Source organism: Microtus pennsylvanicus, chromosome 2 (genome assembly GCF_037038515.1).
Source record: "Microtus pennsylvanicus isolate mMicPen1 chromosome 2, mMicPen1.hap1, whole genome shotgun sequence".
NCBI classification, from domain to species: domain Eukaryota; kingdom Metazoa; phylum Chordata; class Mammalia; order Rodentia; family Cricetidae; genus Microtus; species Microtus pennsylvanicus.
In genome coordinates this window covers 152,373,984-152,395,711 of record NC_134580.1, presented here as the reverse complement: position 1 = coordinate 152,395,711, position 21,728 = coordinate 152,373,984, and the positions used below count along the sequence as shown (strand labels likewise).

The following is a 21,728-nucleotide window of genomic DNA, read 5'->3' as shown; positions in this document are numbered from 1 at the left end:
AAGGCACTTTCCATCAAAAGGTGCAAAAAGAAATAAAACTACTTTGTAAAAAGCCAGAAACACTTTTTTTGAGTAAGACTCAAAGGAGACAAGTAGAAAAAAACCTAATCTATCCTGCATGCAAGTAGCTTAACTTCATTTATTGCTGCAACAGAGTCTACATGCACCCCCTTGCAAGAGGATTTCTGGACACTGGCAGACCATGGATAAATTAGCAGCTCTATCTGAAGTCCTCAGCTTCACTGACATCTGTGACAATGGCTGATTAAGCTATTGACTGAAGTGATTAAGATTTAGAGCTGTTTAACATTTCATGCTTGCAACAAGGCTCTTTTGTGTATATGTGGATAATCCCTACATAAGAAACTTGCCATTACTATACATTTTATGCACTGTAGTTTTTTTTTTGTTTTTATGTTTTTTTTGGTTTTTCGAGACAGGGTTTCTCTGTGGTTTTGGAGCCTGTCCTGGAACTAGCTCTTGTAGACCAGGCTGGTCTCGAACTCACAGAGATCCGCCTGCCTCTGCCTCCCAAGTGCTGGGATTAAAGGCGTGCGCCACCACTGCCCGGCTATGCACTGTAATTTTAAGAACATATCAAACCCAGGACAGGCTCCAAAACCACAGAGAAACCCTGTCTCGAAAAACCAAAAAAAAAAAAAAAAAAAATCAAACTCATTAGCTATAAGAAAAATCTTATACATATTAACAAAAGATACAAATATTCTGGTTATCTGGTGCTTTTTTTGTTTGTTTAAAAGAGGATCTCATACATAATACAGCTTAGGCTGAACTAGAAAAATTCTCCCTCAACTTCATGAATGCTGTAATTACAGGCAGGAGCAACCACATCTAGCTTTATGTGGTGTTTTAAAAACAAACACTGCATCTTTATTGATACCCCCTCCCCAGCCACTGCTTCATTTAACTTACTACCTGAAAATTAAAGCTTCCTTTCCCTCTACCTTAAAAAGAATATTTTGTGTTTGTGCAAGTACACACATGCACCTTCTGCATGTCTGTGTATGTGGAGGCCAAAGAGGGCACCAGGTCTCTCAGAGCTGGGGGACACCTGACTTGTTATGTGGATGCTAGACTCATGTCCTCTTAACTGAGGACCCATCTCCCCAGTGACGCTGAAGGACACCTGTCTAGGTCAAGGGAGCTTTGCTCGCTCCTCACTCACAAACCAGGAGAGCAGCAACAACTGCATCCTCGAGCCTATCACTAATGCGATCCTGAGAGGAATACTGCCAAAGTACCTGCCTTCTGTAGCCAAGGCAGGGAGCTGGAAGACACTTCTATCCCAACAAGGAAAGTCTCCTGTGGGAGGAAAATAGATGCCAATGAACAACACTCAAGTAGGGACATGAGACAGCTGGTTAATTGTGTCACCTTGCTGCCCAGGTGCCAGCAAGCTGAACAAACCCTGGCTGATCTAGCTGGTCAGTGTGCACTGGACTGCTCAAAAACCAGGCAAACAATCCCAACTCAGCAGTCAGTAGGGACACTGCTTGTGAGCACTGGGCACCGGAACTCAGACAGGCAACTCCCAGCAAGGGACGGCACCTGTACCATCTCTACCATCCACATCCACAGATAACTGTGAGGGCTCTGCAGATCTGTGCACCCCATCCCCACCCAGCCTTCAGCCTGGGATGGCACCCATACCATCTCCACCATCCACATCCACAGATAACTGTGAGGGCTCTGTAGATCTGTGCACCCCATCCCCACCCAGCCTTCAGCCTGGGATGGCACCCATACCATCTCCACCATCCACATCCACAGATAACTGTGAGGGCTCTGTAGATCTGTGCACCCCACCCGCACCAGCACCCAGTTGCCGTGCTGTCATGGAGGGCACCCCCTAGGCAGACGGACTCTTCAATTAGTCCTTCAGCTACGAGTACAGGTGCTGTCCTTGTGCCAACAGGGGAAGGACACCCAAACAAGGGCTGTGTGGATGAGAACTCTTTAGAGGCCATGGTGGTCATTCTGGAAGTAAAGAGAAATCTTTATTTTCAACAAAGTTGCCTACAAGAGATAGTTCATTGATTCACTATGAACGAGTCTCTCATCACATACAGCACCAAAAATATATTTAAAAAATTAAGAAACACAGCCTCATCCCTCACGCAAACACACACATATCCCCTCCCAAAAGCCACACAGCCCGAACCAAAAGGTAAAGAACCAAACCAAACTCAATACCCACACACAAGTTATCTTTGAATTAAGATTTACAAATTTATATATTCTTTCCTATGAAGGAACAAAAAGAGGAGGAAGAAGAAAGAAAAGAAGAAAACGGGTAAGGAAAGCCTGTGAAGACCTAGGAGAATAAACACTGCCTGCCTGCACAGTAGCAGAAGCAAACGGATGTCAGCGCTCTTCACAGACTGAGCCTGAGCCACCGGCTGGAGTGACACTCCCTAGCAGTGTAGCACACATCTGGCAAACCAGATCTTCTAGAGTCAGCAACACCGGAAGCACTGGGAGAATCAACTGCAGTGTGCAACCCTCGGGATGCAGGGCAAGGCAGAGGTGGTGTCTTCCATCATGGGTTTGCCAGTGTTTAAAAAGGCCATTTCCCCTTTTTAAACAATAAGGGCCAAAGAAAATTACAGGGGGAAAGGTTCTCTACTGCAGTGACAAATCTGCCAGTCACAGCCAGAAGGGAATGAGTCCTGTGCTGGTTGACAGTGCTGGGTCCGTGCACAGGCTCTACTTGGGCTCCTCAATCACACCTTTGCTGAGGTCTGTCATTTTGGGATATTTTACTTTCTTCTGGTCTAGCTCATTCTGAGCCCAAAGTAGCAGTTTTAGTAATTTTGCCAGCTTGGGTGTGGACTCTCGATTTTCATAATCCAGAACAGCCTGGTTGACTTCACTCCACACCTAGAAAAGAAACAAATCCAATAGAGATGGCCACATATGTGCACTACCAGCAAGTCTGATAATATACTTAAGACATCTTTTCTTCCACCATTGCCCGGCCCAAGACATCTTTCAGCGCTAGGGATAAAACCCTGGTCCTTATGCCCATCAGGCAAGCACTCTACTACTACACTGTAGTCCAGCCCATTTGGGTACTGTTCACACCCAAGAAGCTTGTCACTAATTTAAAAACACATTAAACATGTGAGTAGAAGCCACTCCAGGGACCCTAAAAGGTCCTCATCTGCAGGGGCTCTTGCACTTTCTGCAATGTCACAGTGAGGTCAGCCAAGTGTCCTGGCCCTTTAAAACAGAAGCCTTAACGAGACATCTTCAAGGAGGGGAGACATCTAATAGGATGTGGAGGACGGAGGCCTAGGAGAGAGGGATCCAGTACATGGGGAAAGGACATGGTTCTGGGGAGGCAATGTGCTGTAATGCTTACAGCACACAGAAGGAACAAGAAAAAGTTTCAGGAGAATAGACAGATCTTATTTGGAAATACTTAGGATACCCATTTCTAAATTGACGGAAAGAAGGCTAAGAGGATGAAGAGAATAAAAACTGGTAAAGGGTCTTGAATACTGACAGTTGTAACGCTGCCTCTCCTACTGTACAAGATAAAGGGGTACAGAGCAGAGGAGCTGCAGTACCCCACTGGAGTACCTCACCCAGGGCTCTGTTTCTCACCCCCTCACAAGGGCAGCACGTGTACCATCTTTACACAGGTCCCCTGAGTGTCCATGACCACAGCTCTTCCCTTACCAGCCTTTTACCTTTTGCCTCTGCATCATGTGGAGAAGGTCCCCAAAAGGTGACTCCTCAGGACTGTCGAAGGCCAACAAGGCCAGCGTGCGCTCCATTTCTGTGAGGCACTCTCTGCTCTCCTCACCCTGCTCTGCCAGCTGCGTCTGGGCGAACTCCAAAGCTGCTTCTGTCTCACGTTGACGGATGAGCTCAATCAAGTGCTGTTGCTGGTCAGTATCAAAGACAGACAAGCTGAACTAGCACCCACCCTGTAGGTGACACCCAGTATGGCCAACAGCAAAGACGGCCAAGTTTGGCAGACACACACCTAGATAAACACTTGGCCCCAGTCAAAAGTTTATCTTATGGGGTTGAGGGTGTAATTTAGTGTTAAAGCCCTTGGTTAGCACGTAGTCAAGGCCCTGGGTTCTACCCAACACCGCCACAAAAAGAAAAAAAGAAAGACTTTTCTAGCATCTCTAAGATAGTGCATTTCCTTTAAGAGCAAAACGGAGGTTGGTCAGATTGCTCCAGTGGAGCGTTTGATCCCCAGAACCTGGGTAAGGCCAGAGGGAACGGACTCTGTATTCGTTCTCTCTCTCTCTCTCTCTCTCTCTCTCTCTCTCTCTCTCTCTCTCTCTCTCTCTCTCTCTCACACACACACACACACACACACCTTTAAAAAGTATTGGTTTCTACAGTACATACTGTAATAGTTACCTCAAAGCCTGTTATTCCCTTCCCAACACTAAGCAATTTTCTACTAATATACACACCGCCAACGTCTTTCTGGAACTCACCTGAAGGTGGAAGTAAAGATATCGGTTTGTGTCCAGGAGCTCTGGGTGGAGGCTGTTGATCAGGGCAATGGCCTCCTGGATCTGACCCTTCAGAATCATCTCCCGAATCTTGATTCGCTCATCAAGTGTTTCTAGGTCCACACTTGGTTCGATCCCAGACTCCATTCGAAACTTCTCTGCTGCTTCCTTAAAGCCCTCTGAAAAGAAAACTACCTTCACTGCTGGGAAAGGATCAGGAATGAAGGCTCTGTAGCTCTAGAGAGCCAACCACTGCCAACTGACCCTACACAGAAAGCACACTTTCCCAGGGGCTTTATTTATTTCTGTGATTAGTAGTCAATGCTGTCATTCTTTTGCAGCTATCCAAAATGCCTAGCCTCAACCTGGAGGTTATAGACTGCTAGCCATTGTGTGCTGTGATTCAACACCTTCAGACGGGAACTCATTGTAGGTCAGGATGCCAGAGCGAAAGAGCCAAGCCCAGGTGAAGCAGACATCTTGCTGGATCCTCACAGGGCAGCTGCTTTAGTGGTGCTTAGCCTGGTGATACGGCAGGCTAAGATTTCTGTAGCCACTTTCTAAGAAATTTTAGCAGAAATTAACTGGAGAGGTGCGGGAGGAACTTCCATTCCTCACTTGTGAGAACTGGGCAGAAAGACAGCTGACTTTCACTCCCGTGACAGGAGCACCAGAGTGCTGCTTCTCTGCATCCCCTCCACCTACAAACAGGCCAGAATGGTTTTCCAAACTGGCCAGAGGCATCAATTATTTAGACTTTAAACCTACTCTAAAACTTTTTTTTTTTTAAAATTTTGTGATAAGGTCTTGCTGCGCAGTCCAGGCTAGCCTAGAATTCAGAATCCTCCTGCCTCAGCCTTCTGAGTCAGAAGACCCTGAATGATCATAAAGGCTTAACTATAAAACTGTCAAAAGCCTAGAAAGGATGTTGCATTAAGGGCTCAGAGATCTGGAGCAATTATTTTATTAACAGGAAAAATATTTTTTTTAGGGAGTAGGAAAGTGGAGAAAACGTATCACATTCACATTACAGTCCAGGCTCCCAAGTGTGGGGATTATGGGTGTGACCCATACCACCCAGGGCTAGAAAAAGATCATCTTTAACAAGTCTATTTGATTTACAAACATCAAGTTAATTTTGTGCTTTTATGATTTCTCAGCATAACCTAACATTATCATAATGCTTCCCGGGTAAAGGGCTACTTACTTACAGGAGAGCTATGGTCACAGCCAGCCTTACCTGTGACTAGGTAGTTCATGATGAGACGGTTCATGTCTGCTCGTTGAACATGTAAATTATTGAGCTTTTCCATCCATTCATCTTTGGTTATTTCATCGGGTTTTTCTGCATAACTCATTATGATTTACTTCTACAGGAAAAAGATACAATTGAGGGAGAATTATATGCCCATCGTAATCATTTCAGAAAATAAACATAGCAATATAGTAAGAAGTGGAAAAATAGGAGGATACTTTTAATCTTAAAACTGACAGGCAAAACAGGTCTGAGAAAAACATATGTCTAGGTAACACGGTCAAGGGTAGGATGCTGTGGGATAATGCTTTTGTACACTACAAAGATTTGTCACTTATACTCGTTTAATAAAATGTTGACCAGTAGCCAGGCAGGAAATATAGGTGGGACAACCAGACTAAGAATTCTGGGAAGAGAAAAGGCAGAGATGCAGTCACCAGCCAGATGCAGAGGAAGCAAGATGAGAATGCCTCACTGAGAAAAGGTACCAAGCCATGCAGTTAAACACAGACAAGAATTATGGGTTAATTTAAGTTAGAAGACTTAGTTGATAATAAGCCTGAACTAACAGGCCAAAGAGTTTATAATTAAGATAAGCCTCTGTGTGTTTCTTTGGGACTCAACGGGACTGGGCAGGACAGAAACTTCCATCTCCAGTAGGAAGTCTGGTTAATGAAGCAAAGAGTCTAAAGTCTTAGAATGAAGAGGCCAAGACATCAGACTGTGTCAGACAGAAAAGTCATCACACTTTGAAGAAGGTGGTTAGTTTTGAAGCTAAGTATAGAGGGCAGTCATTGGAGAATTCTATACTAAAAATTACATGTTATGATGTAAAAAAAACACACCAATATACAGGCAAAATGAAGACAAGTCTTAGTGAAGAATGGAGTCTTCTCCAACTGTTTTGTTGGAACACACATGGTGAAAACACTCCTTATAAGGACACACGATGTCTCCTGCAGTGCAGCAACTGTACTCCTGCATCCTAGAAAGTGTCTAACATGCACTGAAGATGTGCTGTTCTCCAATGCACACCTTGAGATAGCAAAAGGGTGGACACTACTCCCCAAAACATTCATTCTCCAGTCTGAATAAAGGAACTGAGATATAGATGACATGCCCAAACCCCTGGGTAGGTTGTGTTCTGTAGCTGGCAGATAAGATGGCATACACTCCGGTCTGCTCTATGCATCACAGCCTCTCCAGAGACTCGGGAGCATGGGACAAGCATACATCATTTGGTGAAGCATGCATATTCACATTCAGTGGAAAGGAAGCTGAAACATGTTATCAAGTTTTGCCAACAAATAGCTTTTAGAAAACTGTTTTGGCTGGGTGTGGCAGCACACAACTTTAATCCCAGCATTTGTGAGGCAGAGACAGAAAGATCTCTCTAAACTGAGTCTGGTCTACAGATCAAGTTCTGGGCCAGCCAGTTACATGGTCAGACCTTGTCTTAAAAATAAACAAAATTAAAAATTAAGGCCGGGCGGTGGTGGCACACGCCTTTAATCCCAGCACTCAGGAGGCAGAGGCAGGTGAATCTCTGTGAGTTCAGGGCCAGCCTGGTCTACAAGAGCTAGTTCCAGGACAGGCTCTAAAACTACAGCGAAACCCTGTCTCAAAAAAAAAAAAAATTAAAGTTAAAAAAAACTGCTTCTACATTCAGAGCATTTAGACCTTAGAAGGAAATATGGCTGTGTATCACTTTTTTTTTGTGTGTGTGTATCACTTTTAAATACCAACATGAAACAAACTACATGGCAAGTCTTTAGACTAAACATTGAGTACTTTAAAGTAATGACATGGAATCTGACAGGAATTGTTTCATGTGGGAGGAAGGCACGATGGCAGAGCCACAGTAAGGCAGCTGGGGTAGCTCTGGGAGCACCAGCTGGACCGTTTTTCACACTTTGTTACCAACATATACCTCATGGATATTACTTTGCACACTGCAAAGGGCAAGCTAACTTGCTTTAATAAATCATAAAACTGAAAGATAGCTCTGGTTTCTGGGCTGACCGGAATGCACACTGGGTGGAGAGAGCTAAGCAGTCCAACAAAGAGACATCCTAGGACTTTCACAGGGGACAGCAGAAGAGAACAGACACTCGGGATCACACTCTAGCCTCCATACCAATGGCAGCTGTCGCTGGACTGAATACGAAGGGAGAAAAGTCAGGCACGGGGCAACCAGAGACTGGAGATTTCAGGTGTCAAGCCTTAGAAATGGGACCACAACACCGTGGGAGGGATGAGTAGAACAGGTTGGAGGAGAAGGGCAAGTCTGGGTGCAGAGGACTCAGGCAGTGGGAGAGGTGTGGTAGGCCTCTGGATTACAGGTCCTGGGACCCACGCTGGAAACAGCAATTAGGGAAACACGCCGGAAGGAGGAAAGTTATTTAAGCAAGAGTGTCCAAGAATAAAAACCATAAGATATTAAAGTTTCAAAGCCCACTTTCGGAGAATGTGTGCAGGGAATGAGGAGGCGCTTCGAATTTGAGGCATAGGAGGACCTCCAGTTCTGGCAGACTTGGAGGCCCCAGCCGCCTGAAAAGTAGCAGCAGAGGAGGGAAGTGAAATTAAACAGGGTTGTCATAGGACTGTGCCTCTCCACAGCCACAGGGTAACAGCAGCAGAATTTACTCTTTTTTTTTTTTTGGTTTTTCGAGACAGGGTTTCTCTGTGGTTTTGGAGCCTGTCCTGGAACTTGCTCTTGTAGACCAGGGTGGTCTCGAACTCACAGAGATCCGCCTGTCTCTGCCTCCTGAGTGCTGGGATTAAAGGCGTGCGCCACCACCGCCCGGCTTAGAATTTACTCTTATTCAACTTTTATTCTGGATACATAAGCAAGTCTGGGAAGATGTTCCCTGATTGGGCCCCTTCCTCTCGATTTCCACTCTGCAACCTGAAGCGGACTGCGGACAGAGACCCGGCGACGTTTCTATAGGACTCAGGGATCCCAAATCCAGCGATTACACAGGCGGCAGGAGAGCATCCTAAGCCCTGAAGATGACTTTCAACGAAGCAACTGCATCTTCACCTTCCAGTCTCCGATTTACAGCGGCTTTCCTCACAGACACACGGGAACATTTGCAGTAACTATTCCGGTCCCGGCAGCACCCTAACTGAGCGCAGCCTCCGGACCTCTCGGTCCGGGGCAAGGCCGTGCAGGGCAGGACCGACTTCCCTGACCCCGGCTCTAGCTGCAGGCTCAGCATACCCGGGGCGGGTCAGCTAAGGTCCCCGACCTCTGACCTCCGCACCTCGGCCCACCCCGGAGCCCCATGGAGACGCTCGGCACGGCCGCCGGGGCCTGCTGCGGCCATCTTACCGTGCGGATCCCGCCTCCCGCGCGACACGGTCTGGGCGGCGGCTCCGCAGCCGCTCCCGAGGCCGGGGAGGAGCGGCGGCGATAGCGGGAGATAGGGAGGAGAAGCAGGGGGAGGCGGAGGAGGCGGCGGCGGCGGGGGCGGGGCGCGAAGCGGAGGTAGACACACCGGCGTCCGCCTCTCAGACACCTCTCGCGAGATCGCGAGATCTCGAGATGCGAACCGGCAACCAATGGAATCCTCTCGCGAAGGGGCCGGGCGGACGGTCACCGGACGCTTGGATCGCCACTTCCGTTCTTGCGCATAACTCTGCGGCGGTGCCCTAGCTCTACGGGTTGGCGCGAGAGTCAAAAGAGCTATGCCCCTCCTGCGCAAGATGGCTGCTGCGGGGGCGTCTGCGTCCTGAGTGCTAGCACCGGAATGAAGACCTGTAGACTGAGTTCGAGGCAAAGGTTCCGGGTCTTTTCTTGGTTTTGGTTTTGGCTTTTTTGCCCGTGTGTGTGGTGTGTGTGTGTGAAGCTGGGGGAGGGGAATAGGTGTGTGGGAACGCGGGAATGCGCGAGAAGGGAAGGACGTTCTCCGGCCTGTAGTCCGCCGGGCTCTGATCCCAAAGGCAAGGCCTCCGGATTTTACTCTGCGAACGTTATGACCGAGTCCCGACCAGCGTCAGGGACAGCACTGCCTGGAGCTCGGGAGCGGACCGCGAGGTTCCTGTCTTTTGGGCAGGGACGCCTCGTTTCTGGGCATCCTCGAAGGTGACTTCTTAGTGTTGGGACTCGCAGGGATGGGAGCATGTACGGAAGTGATTCCCGGCTTCTAAGGTACTCATGGAGCGGAGCGCATCCGTGCTTCAGAAACGCTCACGGTGGGGACTCCTTTCCCCCGGGCACAGAGAAACTTCCTACGTCTGGGGCGTTCACGGAGTGTAACTGCGTATGGTGGGGACCCTGCTCGAGACGCCGGCGGAGGGAAACCCTGCCGCCGGAGAAGGGACCCCCATGTCCTGGGAGTCGCGGTTACTCCTTCCTTGCCTTGGGGATGGGTCCTTAGTGCTCGCTGTAAGGGCTGGGGGTAGCTGGAGGCCCTAGAAAACTGCCTCGCCGTAGTTAGTAGATAGGTATTTGCATGTTTATGTGCTTATTGTGTACCCGAGGAGAATGCAAATTCGGTCATTGCAATGCAAATGTATTCTGGAATGCTTCTGGTTGGAATGTTGGACAGCCTGCTTCGAGATGGTTGAGTGTACTTGCTTAAAAATGAACTGAGTTAGCTAGGTGATGGTGGCGTGAACCTTTATTCCCAGCACTCGGGAGGCAGAGGTAGGCGTACTTCTGTGAGTTCGGGGACAGCCGCCAGGGCTATTACACTGAGAAACTGTTTCGGAAAACCAAAAAGACAGAGCAACAGCAAGTTGTGACTTTTAAAAGAAGGGGGGAAAACCCAAAAACTGAGTCTATAGAGAAAGCAACTTACTGAATCACCGAAAGTAAATCCAATTTAGCAGATTATGTTGAATAATGACTATGCGGGCTGTGAGCGTTTTATTACATGCGCTGAAGCTGCTGCCCCAAAGTTCTGACCAAAGCTGTTGAGGAAGTACTGCAGTAAACACTTTGTACTGCTTACCCCTGGTTAAAGTGCAAGGGAAAGAGGCCAGTATCCTAAAGAGAACGATTCACTCGGAAGTTAAGTGTCTTCCCAGCAGCCGGCCAGTGCCAAGGGCTCTCTTCTCTGCAGTCCTTCCTCCACACTGTTCCTCAGCCACAACGGCTTTCCTAATGTGACAGGCATGTTCACTTACATTATTTCTCTTACCTGGCCTCCTTTAGGTAAGGCATTCATTCTTAAGTTGATTGCCTATTGTAAGCCCAGCTAAAAATCTCTTACTCCTTTCATCCTAACTCCTGTGCTAAACGCTTCCCCTCAGCTGCTTGGACTTCCTGGGCCGTTTTCCTAAACACCAGTAGGTTCTGTCTATGTCTTTTGCTCGGGTGATTATTTTTTTTATTTTTGTATTTTGGATTTTCCAGATATGAGTTTCTCTGTGTATCCCTGGCTGTTCTGGAACTCGAGGCCTTATTCCGTAGACTAGGCTGGTCATGAACTTACAGAGATCTGCCTGCCTCTGCCTCCTGAGTACTGGATTAAATAAAGGTGTGTGCCACCATGCCTGATAAATCTTTTTTAAAAGGAAAGAAATTTGGCTGGATGAGGTGGCACAGACTCAGTATTTGAGTTGAAGGTCAACCTGATCTACATAGAGAGTTCTAGGCCTACATAGAGAGACCCTGTGTCAAAAAAGTCTGAGTTTTTCCCCATGATTTATTTTATTTTTGTGTGTGCATGCCTGAGCATGTGGGTCTGGAGGCCAGAAGAGACCGTCAGAACCCTGGTAGCAGAGGTTGTAAGAGCCAAACTCTGCTTCTGAAAGAACAAGTGATCTGAGCCCCTTAGTTCAGCCTGGGGTTTTATTTTTTGAAAGACAAGGTCTTGTGTAGTCTATGCTGGCTTTAAATGTATGTGTAGGCAAGAATGACAGAGAATTTATGATCTCCTGCCTCTACCTTAAGTGCTGGAATTAACTCACAGAGATCAGCCTGCCTCTGCTTCCCAAGTATTAGGATTAAAGACATGCACCACCACCGCCTACTTCTAGCTAGGTTTTTTTTTTTTTAAATTTAACCCATTTCTATTAATCTGTTTGCTGCCCTGAGGCTCGCTTACTTCATTTACATACTGTCTATCCTGCTTTTCTGTTTTCTCTATGTCTGACTGGCCTCCCTTTAGTTTCTGCCTGACAACCCCACCCCATCCCTCCCCTGCCTACCTATTGGCTGTTCAACTCTTTAATAAGCCAATCAGGTGCCTTAGACAGGCAAGGTAAAGCGGCAACACATCTTTAGATAGCTAAACAATTCTGCAACACATCTTTACGTAGTTAAACAAATATTCTATTCCATAACATAGATATGCCGCTACACCCAGTTTATATGGTGCTGGGGTGTGAGCTCAGAGCTTAGTGCTTACTAGGCAAGCAGTCTACCAGCTAACAACAGCCCAATTCTGATCTATTTATTGACAAAACTCAAGTAAATAAATTCAACAGCCACTTTTAAAATTAATATTCTAATACACAATCCAAAGTTCCTAATTTTACACTCAAACTAGAATGCTGAAGAATGACCATACGAGAGTGTTTTCAAAATTACTAACTTTTTTTTTTTTTTTTTGATTTTCGAGACAGGGTTTCTCCATAGCTTTTGGTTCCTGTTCTGGAACTAGCTGTAGCTAGACTAGGCTGGCCTTGAACTCACAGAGATCCGCTTTCCTCTGCATCTCAGTTAATAAAAGTATTCAGTACATTTTAGGTACTTTATATGAATCTGTTGAGTAGATGGGGAAATAAATGAGTGAATACTACTGAGATCCTTCCCCAGGATGAATACTAGCAAAGGGGAGAGGGTTTGAAGACAATAGCTCATTTTTTTTCTTTGTGTGGGGATAGGTACATTGAGGAATGCATAAGGGGCAGAGGAGATGGCCTGTGTTTTCTGTCACTTCACCTATTTCTTCAAGACAAGGTCTCTCACTAAACCTAAAGCTAGACTTGTAGCCAGCAATCCTGTCTGCCCCCTCACCACCACCCACACAGTGCTAAGGTTACAGGTACCTGCTTAACTCTGGCTTTTTATGTGGGTGCTAGGGGTTAGAACTCAGATTCCCTTACCCATTGAGCTATCTTCCAACCCCTGTGAGCCAGTTTTTGTGTGTTAGGCTTTGAAATGCTTTTGAGTTTGAGGTATACAAGAGAAGGTTCTGGGGAGCAGGTGAAAGAGTAGTCTAGATGAGTAGAGGTGGATTTCTGCAGTACGTGTGGAACAGATAGGAGAGTGGAGCAGAGTAATGAAGACCTATGTGCAGTGGTACTAAGGATGTCAGAGAGTAGGAAATAGGTGGGCATGTCCAGAGACAGCTGCCAAGTCCACAGGAATATCATCGGCCTGGTGGAATCATTAACTAGCCGAACTTCCTGTGTGTACTAGGTGGACCTAAGGGAGAAAAGCCATAAGATTTGGCCCTGAAGTAGGAGGGGCTACCCTGTGGTCAAAGGTGCCAATGTTCTGCAAGCCAAGACAGGAAGGGATTTGAAATGGTTTCATTGTTAAAGAGTAGCAGTTCTCAAGCCTGGTGTTGGTTATACATAGCTTTAACAACAGCACTTGGGAGGCAGAGACAGGTGAATCTCCCCAGTTTGAGCTCAGACTGATCTACATAGTGAGTTCCAGTACAACCAAGGCAACACAGAGAAACCCTGTCTTAGGAAAAGAAAAAGAAACAGCAGCTCTGGAGAGAACTAAAAGTATATGGGCTTGAAAGAATTGGCCGGTAAGGTAGCTCAACAGGTAAAAGGTGTTTGTGCTAGCTGCATGATGCTGTAAGCCTGATGGCCTGTGTTCTAGACCCTGGGGACACATGTAAAGGTGGAAGGAGAGAAGATTCCACCACACCTATGCTGGTGATGGTATGGCTATACACATAGCACAGTAATAAACAATTTTAAATAAAATTTGAAAAAACATCAAGGGTCTGAGATGGTGCTCAGTGGTAAAGCAAATGTCTAGCACAGATAATCCATAGTGGATTCAGTCCCCGCGCTGAATAATCAAATATCATAGAGCTTTTTTTTAAGAGGGAAAAGCATTCTGAGGATAAAATACAGAACACTTCCATTAGGTTAATGTTCAGATGCCAGGATGCTAGCCATGTTGTACAGAATGGCTTTTTTCCCACTTTGAGATAGGGTGTAACTGTAGACAGGCTAATCTTGAACGCAGAGACTATCCTGCCTCTCTGCTTTTCAAATTCTGGGATTAAATGTGTGTGCCACCAGGCATGGCCAGAACTACATTGTCTCTGTATATACTATATACTTTTACTTTCAACAAAAACATAAACCCTGACATTCTGGAGTCTTTGGCTTTTGTAGAATCTGCAAAACAGCTTCACATTTACTCTTCAATTTTTTTTTTTTTTTCTGTTGGAAGGAAGGAACTTTTCCTTCCAGTTCCAGGGAATCTGACTCCCTCTTCTGACTTATTTGGGGGCCCTAGGCACACACATGGTGCACATACATATATGCAAGCAGAACACTTCTATACATAAAATAAATCCCAAAAAGAGACTATGATTGACCTCTCATCCTTCAAAAAAATTATTTATTTATTTATTTAATGTATGTGAATACTCTGTGGACTTTATATCAGAATAGAGCATCAGATCCCATTATAAATGGTTGTGAACCACCATGTAGGTACTGGTAATTGAACTTAAGACCTCTGGAAGAGCAGCCAGTACTTTTAACTGCTGAGCCATCTCTCCAGCCCCGCCCGACCTTGGGTATTTTTGCATAGATTCTGTTTTCCTTTGGACACATTAGTTTGTAACACACACACAAGCTTTGGTGTGTGTTTGTTTTTGAGATAGGGTCTCACAGTGTTTCCCTGGCTGGTTTTTGTTGTTTGGTTGGTTTTTTTTTTATTATCTATCTATCATCTATCTAATCTATCTATCTATCATCCATCTATCTATCTATCTATCTATCTATCTATCTATCTATCTATCTATCTATCTATCTATCTATCTATCTATCTATCTATCTAATCTACAGGGTTTCTCTGGCCCTGTCTGCCCTGGAATTCACTCTGTAGAACAGGCTGGCTTAAAACTTAGTTACACTTGCTTCTGCCTCACCAATGCTGTGATTAAAGGTGTGTACTACCACTGCCTGTTGGGTTTTTTTGTTTTGTTTTTAAAGACAGTGTTTCAGTTTGTAGCCAAAGCTAGACTGAAACTCACTCCTTACTGCCTCAGTCTCTTCTATGCTGGCAATACAAATGTTACCACACATGTCTACAAAGTCTGTGAATTGTTTTCTTGGCTCTTCTGTTCTGCCATTACCCTATGCTCTTTACTGTGATGGCAGGTGATGCTGGTTCTCAGTTGTGTATGGGTGTAGCCTTACCAGAGAAAGATCTGCTGCAAATCTGAATCTCCTGTTGTCTTTAAAGAAGAACCAAAGGCTTCTGCTTTACTTTGCTCTGCTTTGTGCAAAGCAGCTGGTGATTTGTTAATGAATTGTTCGGTGCTGTGTAAATAAATGTATTGTATCTAAAGTTAACTGTTGGGGCTACCAGATCACTAATGCCTGGCATCTCTCTAGGTTGGCTCTGGGTTCAATCCCTAGTATTGAACGTAATAAAATGAACTAGAAGCTAACTGCTGATTTTCAGGGTTTTTTTATTTTATTTTATGTGTATGAGTGTTCTGCTTGTATGTATGTGCACATGCAGTGGGTGCCTGGTGCCCAAGGAGACCAGAAGAGGGTAGTGAATCCACTGGAACTGGAGTTAAGGGTAGTTATTTGCCTCTTTTGGAATGCTGAGAACTTAAGTCCTCTGTAAGAGCAACAAGTGCTCTTATAACCACTGAACCATCTCTCCAGTTGTTTTTATATAGGATTTATCAGTTTCTCAAAAAGCAAAATAAAAAAAAGAAACACTCAGTGATTTAAGCTTTTCTTAGAAATAAGAAAACTCATCATCTTTGCATGCCCTCCCCCTCCCCTCAGTGACCAGTGTATCTGCATGTTCTGGACATGTAGACTCAGCTGGCTTAGGGTCAGTAGTGCTCTGGAGCTAGGCTTGGTGGCACAAGCTTGTGATGTTAACAGATTGGAGGCTGAAGCAGAGGATCTTAAGTTTTAGGATGTTTGGCTACATAGACAGATTGTGTGTGGCACTGAGGGGGGGTGCAGCTGCACTGAACAAGTACCAACTTGTTTCTTGTCCTTAGTCCCTAGACAATACAGCATACCATTTATGTAGTATTTGCATCGTATCTGGTGTAAGTCATCCAGAGACTTGTGTGTGCAGGTTCTAAGGAAATAATTGATATAAAGGACTTGAGGGTCTATGTTATCACCCTGAGGAGGGAAGGCTGTGCCAGGTTTCTCTTCTGGGAGTCTGTGTTCTGTCTCTGTAGAACAGGAGTTGTGTCATAAATCAGTCTGTACACTTGTTAGTTGGGTTTCTGTGGATGAGAGTGTGCCACAGGTGTAGCTGGCCAAGTGCAGGTGCACAGCACCACCACCCTTGTGCATGACCTGTCAGCAGTGTAGGCAGGGACTCTCCAAAGGGAGCATAAACAAACCCTATCTGAGGGTAGGTCAGGGTGCAGGGGACAAGAAGAAGCAAGTCAAGCCAGCCTGGTTTGCCTTACCTCCCCTCCCCCCTTTCCCTCCTTTCAAACCCTGATTTGTCTCAGGGTCCACACATCCCTGGGATGGTTTATTCTTGCCTACCTGGAAGGCCAGCAGTGCTTTGGGCTCAGACCCCTTAAGTCTGGATCTCATATTGTTATGAGATAAGATCTTGCTGGGTGAGTAGTCTGGGCTGCCCTGAAACTGCCATCTTTCTGCCTCCTCCGTCCCAGGCATGGGCTGAGTTGGAAAGTGGTCCTACCTACCAAGTTTCCAATGTTTGCTGCAAATCTCCAGGGTCTTGAAATTTTGGATTGGGGGTTTCAGAGCAGAATTTTAAGTGGCACTGTCCATACTTTTTGTATTGCACTCTATTGTATGTGTTGCCATGGTGTCTGTGTGGATGTTATCAGAGGACAACTTAGAGTAGGATCTCTCTTTTTGCTACATGGATCCTGGGGATCAAACTTGGGTCTTGGTGACAAGTACCTTTATTTGTTGAGCTATCTTGCCAGGCGTGCTATTCCTTTCCTTTTTTCTTAAATTTGTCTGTGTATGCACATAAGCATGGTGGGTGATGTCCAGTGTCCTTTTAGGCTAGAAGCCAGAAAGCGGTAGGATCCTCCCGTCTTGGAGCCAGGGTTACAGACATTTGCCAGGATGCCATCTTGTTGTGTGGGTGCTCGTGATTGGAACAAGATCTTAACTGGTGACTGTTCTTCTGTCTTCTGGTTTTTACTTTTAAAGAATAGGAATGATTATTCTGTTAGTAGAATCCAACTTAAAAACAATCAAACTAGGGCTGGAGAGATGGCTCAGTGGTTAAGAGCATTGCCTGCTCTTCCAAAGGTCCTGAGTTCAATTCCCAGCAACCACATGGTGGCTCACAACCATCTGTAATGAGGTCTGGTGCCCTCTTCTGGCCTGCAGGCATACGCACAAACAGAATATTGCATACATAATAAATAAATATTTAAAAAAATACTCAAACTACAGATGTTTTTCACCAAGGATGGTGGTACCTATTGGAAATGACAGGAACAGTGAGCTGATAGTTGTTCCACTCAGGCACAGCTCCCCGAGCACACTGCAGGGTGGTCCACTGGGGCTGAGTTCCGGCTTCTGTCCTGTTTGTAATATCTGGGCCTTCGCTGTGGCCTGTGATGTGAGTGCCCCCATTCTGCCGCTTGCACAGGCTCACACGATTCAACCCTGTCTGGTTCTGTGTCTGAGGGTAGAAGCCTCCTTCAACTCAAGGGCAGAGTTGAGAAATCAGAGTAGACTCTTAAACAAGAGTCAGAAAAGTGGTCTTGAAGGATCGCAGCTTGAGACTGTTAGAGAGAAAACAACCCTACTTAAGTCCTGGGCTTCTGGATGGGGCATTAGAGCGCTCCACAGTGTGGGTGAGGCTTTACTAGACAAGGACACATCTTGGTTCTTCGAGAGGGCAGAAGACTCTAAACTTCCAAGCGACGTGCCTGTGTACAAACGTAAATTTAAAACTGGCTGTATGGACCCTGGTGTTCACTGCTCTCAGGACAAGCGGCTAGTGTTCATGGTCCTGCAAGGGAATAACGACCTACCTCCGCTTTCCTGAAGTATTTGGGGTACAGTGAAGGAATGTCACTCTACTTAGCACTAGGGGAAAATACGTAATGTTGGGCTGGGGGTCCGACCCTCGTATTCACGTACACCCAGGCATTGAGAACTAGTTCCAGGAAGGAATGGTCACGGGGCTGGGGTGTTTCTAGTACAGGAGTGAAGCGGGTCAAGTCCTAGGGAACTCCTGCTGGGCGGACGCCGCTCCCTGCCCCGCACACACCCTGCCAGAGGCCAAGGGAGCAGTGTCCCTGCGGAAGGACTTTGGGGTCTTTTCTTCCTGGCTCCGCCACAACGGAATCGGACGCAGGTTTACCCCAAGCATCCATCCCCGCTGGCGCAGTGAGCTTTTACAGCTTTTGAAATGCTTGGCAGAGTACTGCCTCAGGATAGCCCGAGGAATCTCTCGGTGGCTTTGGATCCCAGTTTAGCCCCTTGGTTCGAGACGCGGGAAAATGTCTAGCGTGTCTAGGACACAGGACCAGGCTGGCGCTCCCGGGAACCTGGGTAGCAGTAGTGGCGCATGCGTGCGGTCAGGACGGCATAGGCACTCTATCCTCGCGGCGTCTCGGTGGCCGGTTGATTTCTTCCGCTTGCTGTGCGGCTTGCCGCTCTAGGCTGGCAGTCTCGCTGGCCTCCTCCGCTCTAGTTCCGCGGCTGCTCTGGAAATGGCTGCGGGATCCCGGCGGCCGCGGTAAGTGGCTCTGTGCAACGAAGGAGGGTGGGAGCCGTGTGGACCCGGACGGCACTTGGAATTGGGACTAGTCGGAGCGGCGCCTTGCCCGCAGCCCAATTCCTGCGAGCGGCGTTACCGCGCCGAGAAAATGGCGTCGCGGGCCGCGGGGCCTTTTCCGGCCCCTGACAGAGGAGTCGCGGAGGAGCGCGCGAGGCCGGGCGGGCGGTCTGCGTCTGGTTGAATTGTGTGGTTCAGGCCGGTCCGGGCCTCGGAGGCTGTGGAGCCCATGAGTGCGAGTCGGAGTTGCGGGCCCGCCCGCCGCCGGCCGCAGGTCCTCGGCATTATGGTCGAGTACTGTGTGAGACGGGGACTGGGCCTGGGCGCGCGTCCGCGGGTGTGCGGGCCGGTATCTCGTGGCGGGGGAGGGGTGCTTTGAGGAAGATTTAGTCCCGGTCTCCTGTGTGACTTAGCGCCTGGGCGTTGCCCCCCCTCCCCCCCATTACCTCGTACCGATATTGGTGGCCAGGTGCGTGTTAATGTAGATGGATCTTAAGTGACTGAGTTAAAGACCCTGGTTTTGATTGGGAGTGTATGTTTAATTTTCCACAAAAAGAGGTTTCTTGTTATATCAACTGGAGATTCTGTCAGGCAAACTCAGTTGTGTACAAGAGAAAGAGCACACAAAAAAGGTTGTGCAACTGATTGCCCCTGCCAGCACCCATGACCAGCACTTTCCTCCTGGCATTCAGGGCATGAGTAGCATCACAATGGCTTGCTGAGACTATGTGCTAGGGGGCTGAGGGAGGCCCAGGTCTGTCTTGAAGGTGAGGTGGCATGTCTTCCTGTGAGGCAGTTCATTCCCTGGAGTTTTCTATTGCCATTAAAGCTCTCTGGACCTCTGGTAGGTACTGCCTTAATAGGCTAGAGTCTTAATTCCTCAGTCAGTGGTGAGCAGCTCAAGGAATGATTTCTCAGTATATGGGTGCTGTGCCAGGCTTTACACATCCTCAGCAGGACTTGTCTTACTGTGTAATACACCTGTACGACGATGTCGGATGTCCATATGTAAACCAGCCTGTTTCACCTTGCTCTTAGATCCCTGCAGTGTCCCATGTCTTAGGATCAGTTTCTCATGCTCAAGTCTCAATTAAGAAATTGTCCCGAAACAGAGTCTCTTTTGAATCTTAATTAGATGACTGGGTTCTATGTAGACAAAAGCCCATTAGTTTCTATGATTGTATCAAATGATGTGTGTTGGTTCAGTTACGAAGGTTATATGATTAACAGACAGTGATACAGTGCTCTTAAGAAAGAGGTCAAAGCCCAAAGTCTAAGTTGTGCTTTTTTGATCTGAGTGTGCAAGCTCACCTGAGACAGACCTTGTTGACCAGACTTTAGTTTATTTTCTGAGCAGTCATTTTGAGAAGTTGATAGGGGAGGTGAGTAGGCAGTTGAGGCTGGAGAGGTGGGTCAACTATTAGGAGAAACTCCTGTTTCTCTTCTAGGGGGCCAGAGCTGGGTTCCCAGGCATCTGTGTCATCTGGAGGGCTCACAACTACTTGTAACCCCAGTTCCAGGAAATCCTATGCCCTCTTAGAAGAATGATTCTGCCCTTGCTTCTATACAATTTATCCCTAGGAGTTGATAATTCTGCACTGTTTGTAGGGCGTATACTTCTTTCTGTGGGTCTGATGTGTGAGTGCTAGGGGTATGTTTTTCATGTGCTAATAAAACTGAAGTGGTATGTAATACACCATGAAAGGGTACGCCAGTTTTTTCCAAAATGAAGGTGGCTTTATTGTGCATGGGTCAGGAGGTGTAATACTTCAGAGTGGGCTAGAGAGATGGCTCAGGTGTTAGGAGCATGTGTGCTTTACAGAGTTCAGTTCCCAGTACCCATGCCAGCCAGCTCGCAGCAGCATATAACTCCAGCTTCAGGGATCTGACACCTCTGGCCTCCACGGGCACCTGCACTTGTGCCCATACAAATGCACATACACAAAATTTAAAACAATAAAAATAAGTAATTTTCAGAATAATTTGTTTTATGCATGGGTGTTTTGTCTGAATGTGTGTCTCTATGCCACCTGTCCCTGGTGCCCTCAGATGTCAAGAAGAGGGTAACTAATCCCTTATGTGGGTGCTGGTTATCAAACACCGATTCTCTGGAACAGCATTCAGCACTCATTCATCTCTCTGGCCTCATAAATTTTTTAAGGATAATATTTATATAGAAAAATTGTAAAACAGAACAGAAAAAGTGGAAACCCTGCGAGTAGCTTATGTTAAAGTTGTTTGTGTGTTCAGAAGCGCGGCTGTTTGCTGGTGCTCTTCCCCAGTGCTGTGGAGACCCGCCCAGTGGCACTTTCCATGTCTTGAAATTTCAAATTAGTTACCTCTTGTGACAACATGGCTGTGTGTACTCTTACATTAGTTTACCGAATTAAATGGAAGCAGACTCCTGGCATGAACACAGGCATTATAATACCTGCTTTGGTGCTCTTGGTTAAATACGTCCCTACATCCTTCAGGAAATGTGGACACTTGTCATTTTGGTAGGTGACGTTGACCATCTCTTGCACATTTGCCAAGTAGGGTGCTGACCTGGTAGGACTTCAGAAAGGATTTTAGGAAACTTGAGATCTGTGTTGACCCCACTTCAGGAAGGAGGTGGTTAATAGCCCAGTGCAAAGTCCACAATTTGCAGCCAAGTTCCTTTTCACACTTGGTTCTTCCTGAGCCTCTACCCCACCCCCACTTAGCTAACCCTAACCCCCAAATGTCTTACAAGGGAATCATTCTCTAACTGTTGAGGATAAAAGGTACTGCTTATTGGGATAGGAGCAGGAATTGGGAGCCTATATCTAGAGAGCTATCCCCTGAGAATCCTGATAGCCAGGAACCATCAGGATTTGTTAGATTGTAACTTAAGAAAGTCATGTATCTTTGAATTGATAGAGCCTTCTTTTTACCTGTTTTTACTTGTGCTAATGTTGAGTAAGTACTTGCTGTTGCTCTTAACTGGCTCGAATGGAGTTCAGCTGTGCATGGATCTGCACAAGATATTACAGGAAACTCTGTTTTTTCAGTGCCAGACTTCAAT

General features: G+C 46.6%; 2 protein-coding genes across 4 annotated transcripts in view; one reads left to right on the top strand and one right to left on the bottom strand.

The window, feature by feature from the left end:
• Positions 1–1,996: 1,996 nt before the first annotated feature.
• Gid8 (GID complex subunit 8 homolog) lies at positions 1,997–9,296 on the bottom strand. Of its 2 annotated transcripts, none has more exons than XM_075963333.1 (5): positions 9,095–9,296; positions 5,746–5,875; positions 4,488–4,684; positions 3,717–3,914; positions 1,997–2,901 (listed from the first exon to the last, which is right to left on the bottom strand). In XM_075963333.1, exons 2-5 carry the CDS (start codon positions 5,861–5,863, stop codon positions 2,728–2,730), a joined length of 687 nt encoding a protein of 228 aa, XP_075819448.1. In that variant the 5' UTR covers positions 5,864–5,875; positions 9,095–9,296; the 3' UTR covers positions 1,997–2,727. The 2 variants fall into 2 exon arrangements, with proteins under 2 accessions (XP_075819448.1, XP_075819449.1); XM_075963334.1 differs by having other exon boundaries at positions 8,804–9,101.
• Positions 9,297–9,422: 126 nt separating this feature from the next.
• Dido1 (death inducer-obliterator 1) overlaps positions 9,423–21,728 on the top strand; it is a 52,637-nt gene continuing 40,331 nt past the window's right edge. The window contains exon 1 of one of the 2 annotated variants that reach the window (XM_075963330.1): positions 9,423–9,544. The gene's annotated coding sequence lies outside the window, so the exon portion shown is untranslated. Of the gene's footprint in view, positions 9,545–18,527; positions 18,644–21,728 lie in introns of those variants that run through there. The other variant, XM_075963329.1, reaches the window with a different exon arrangement.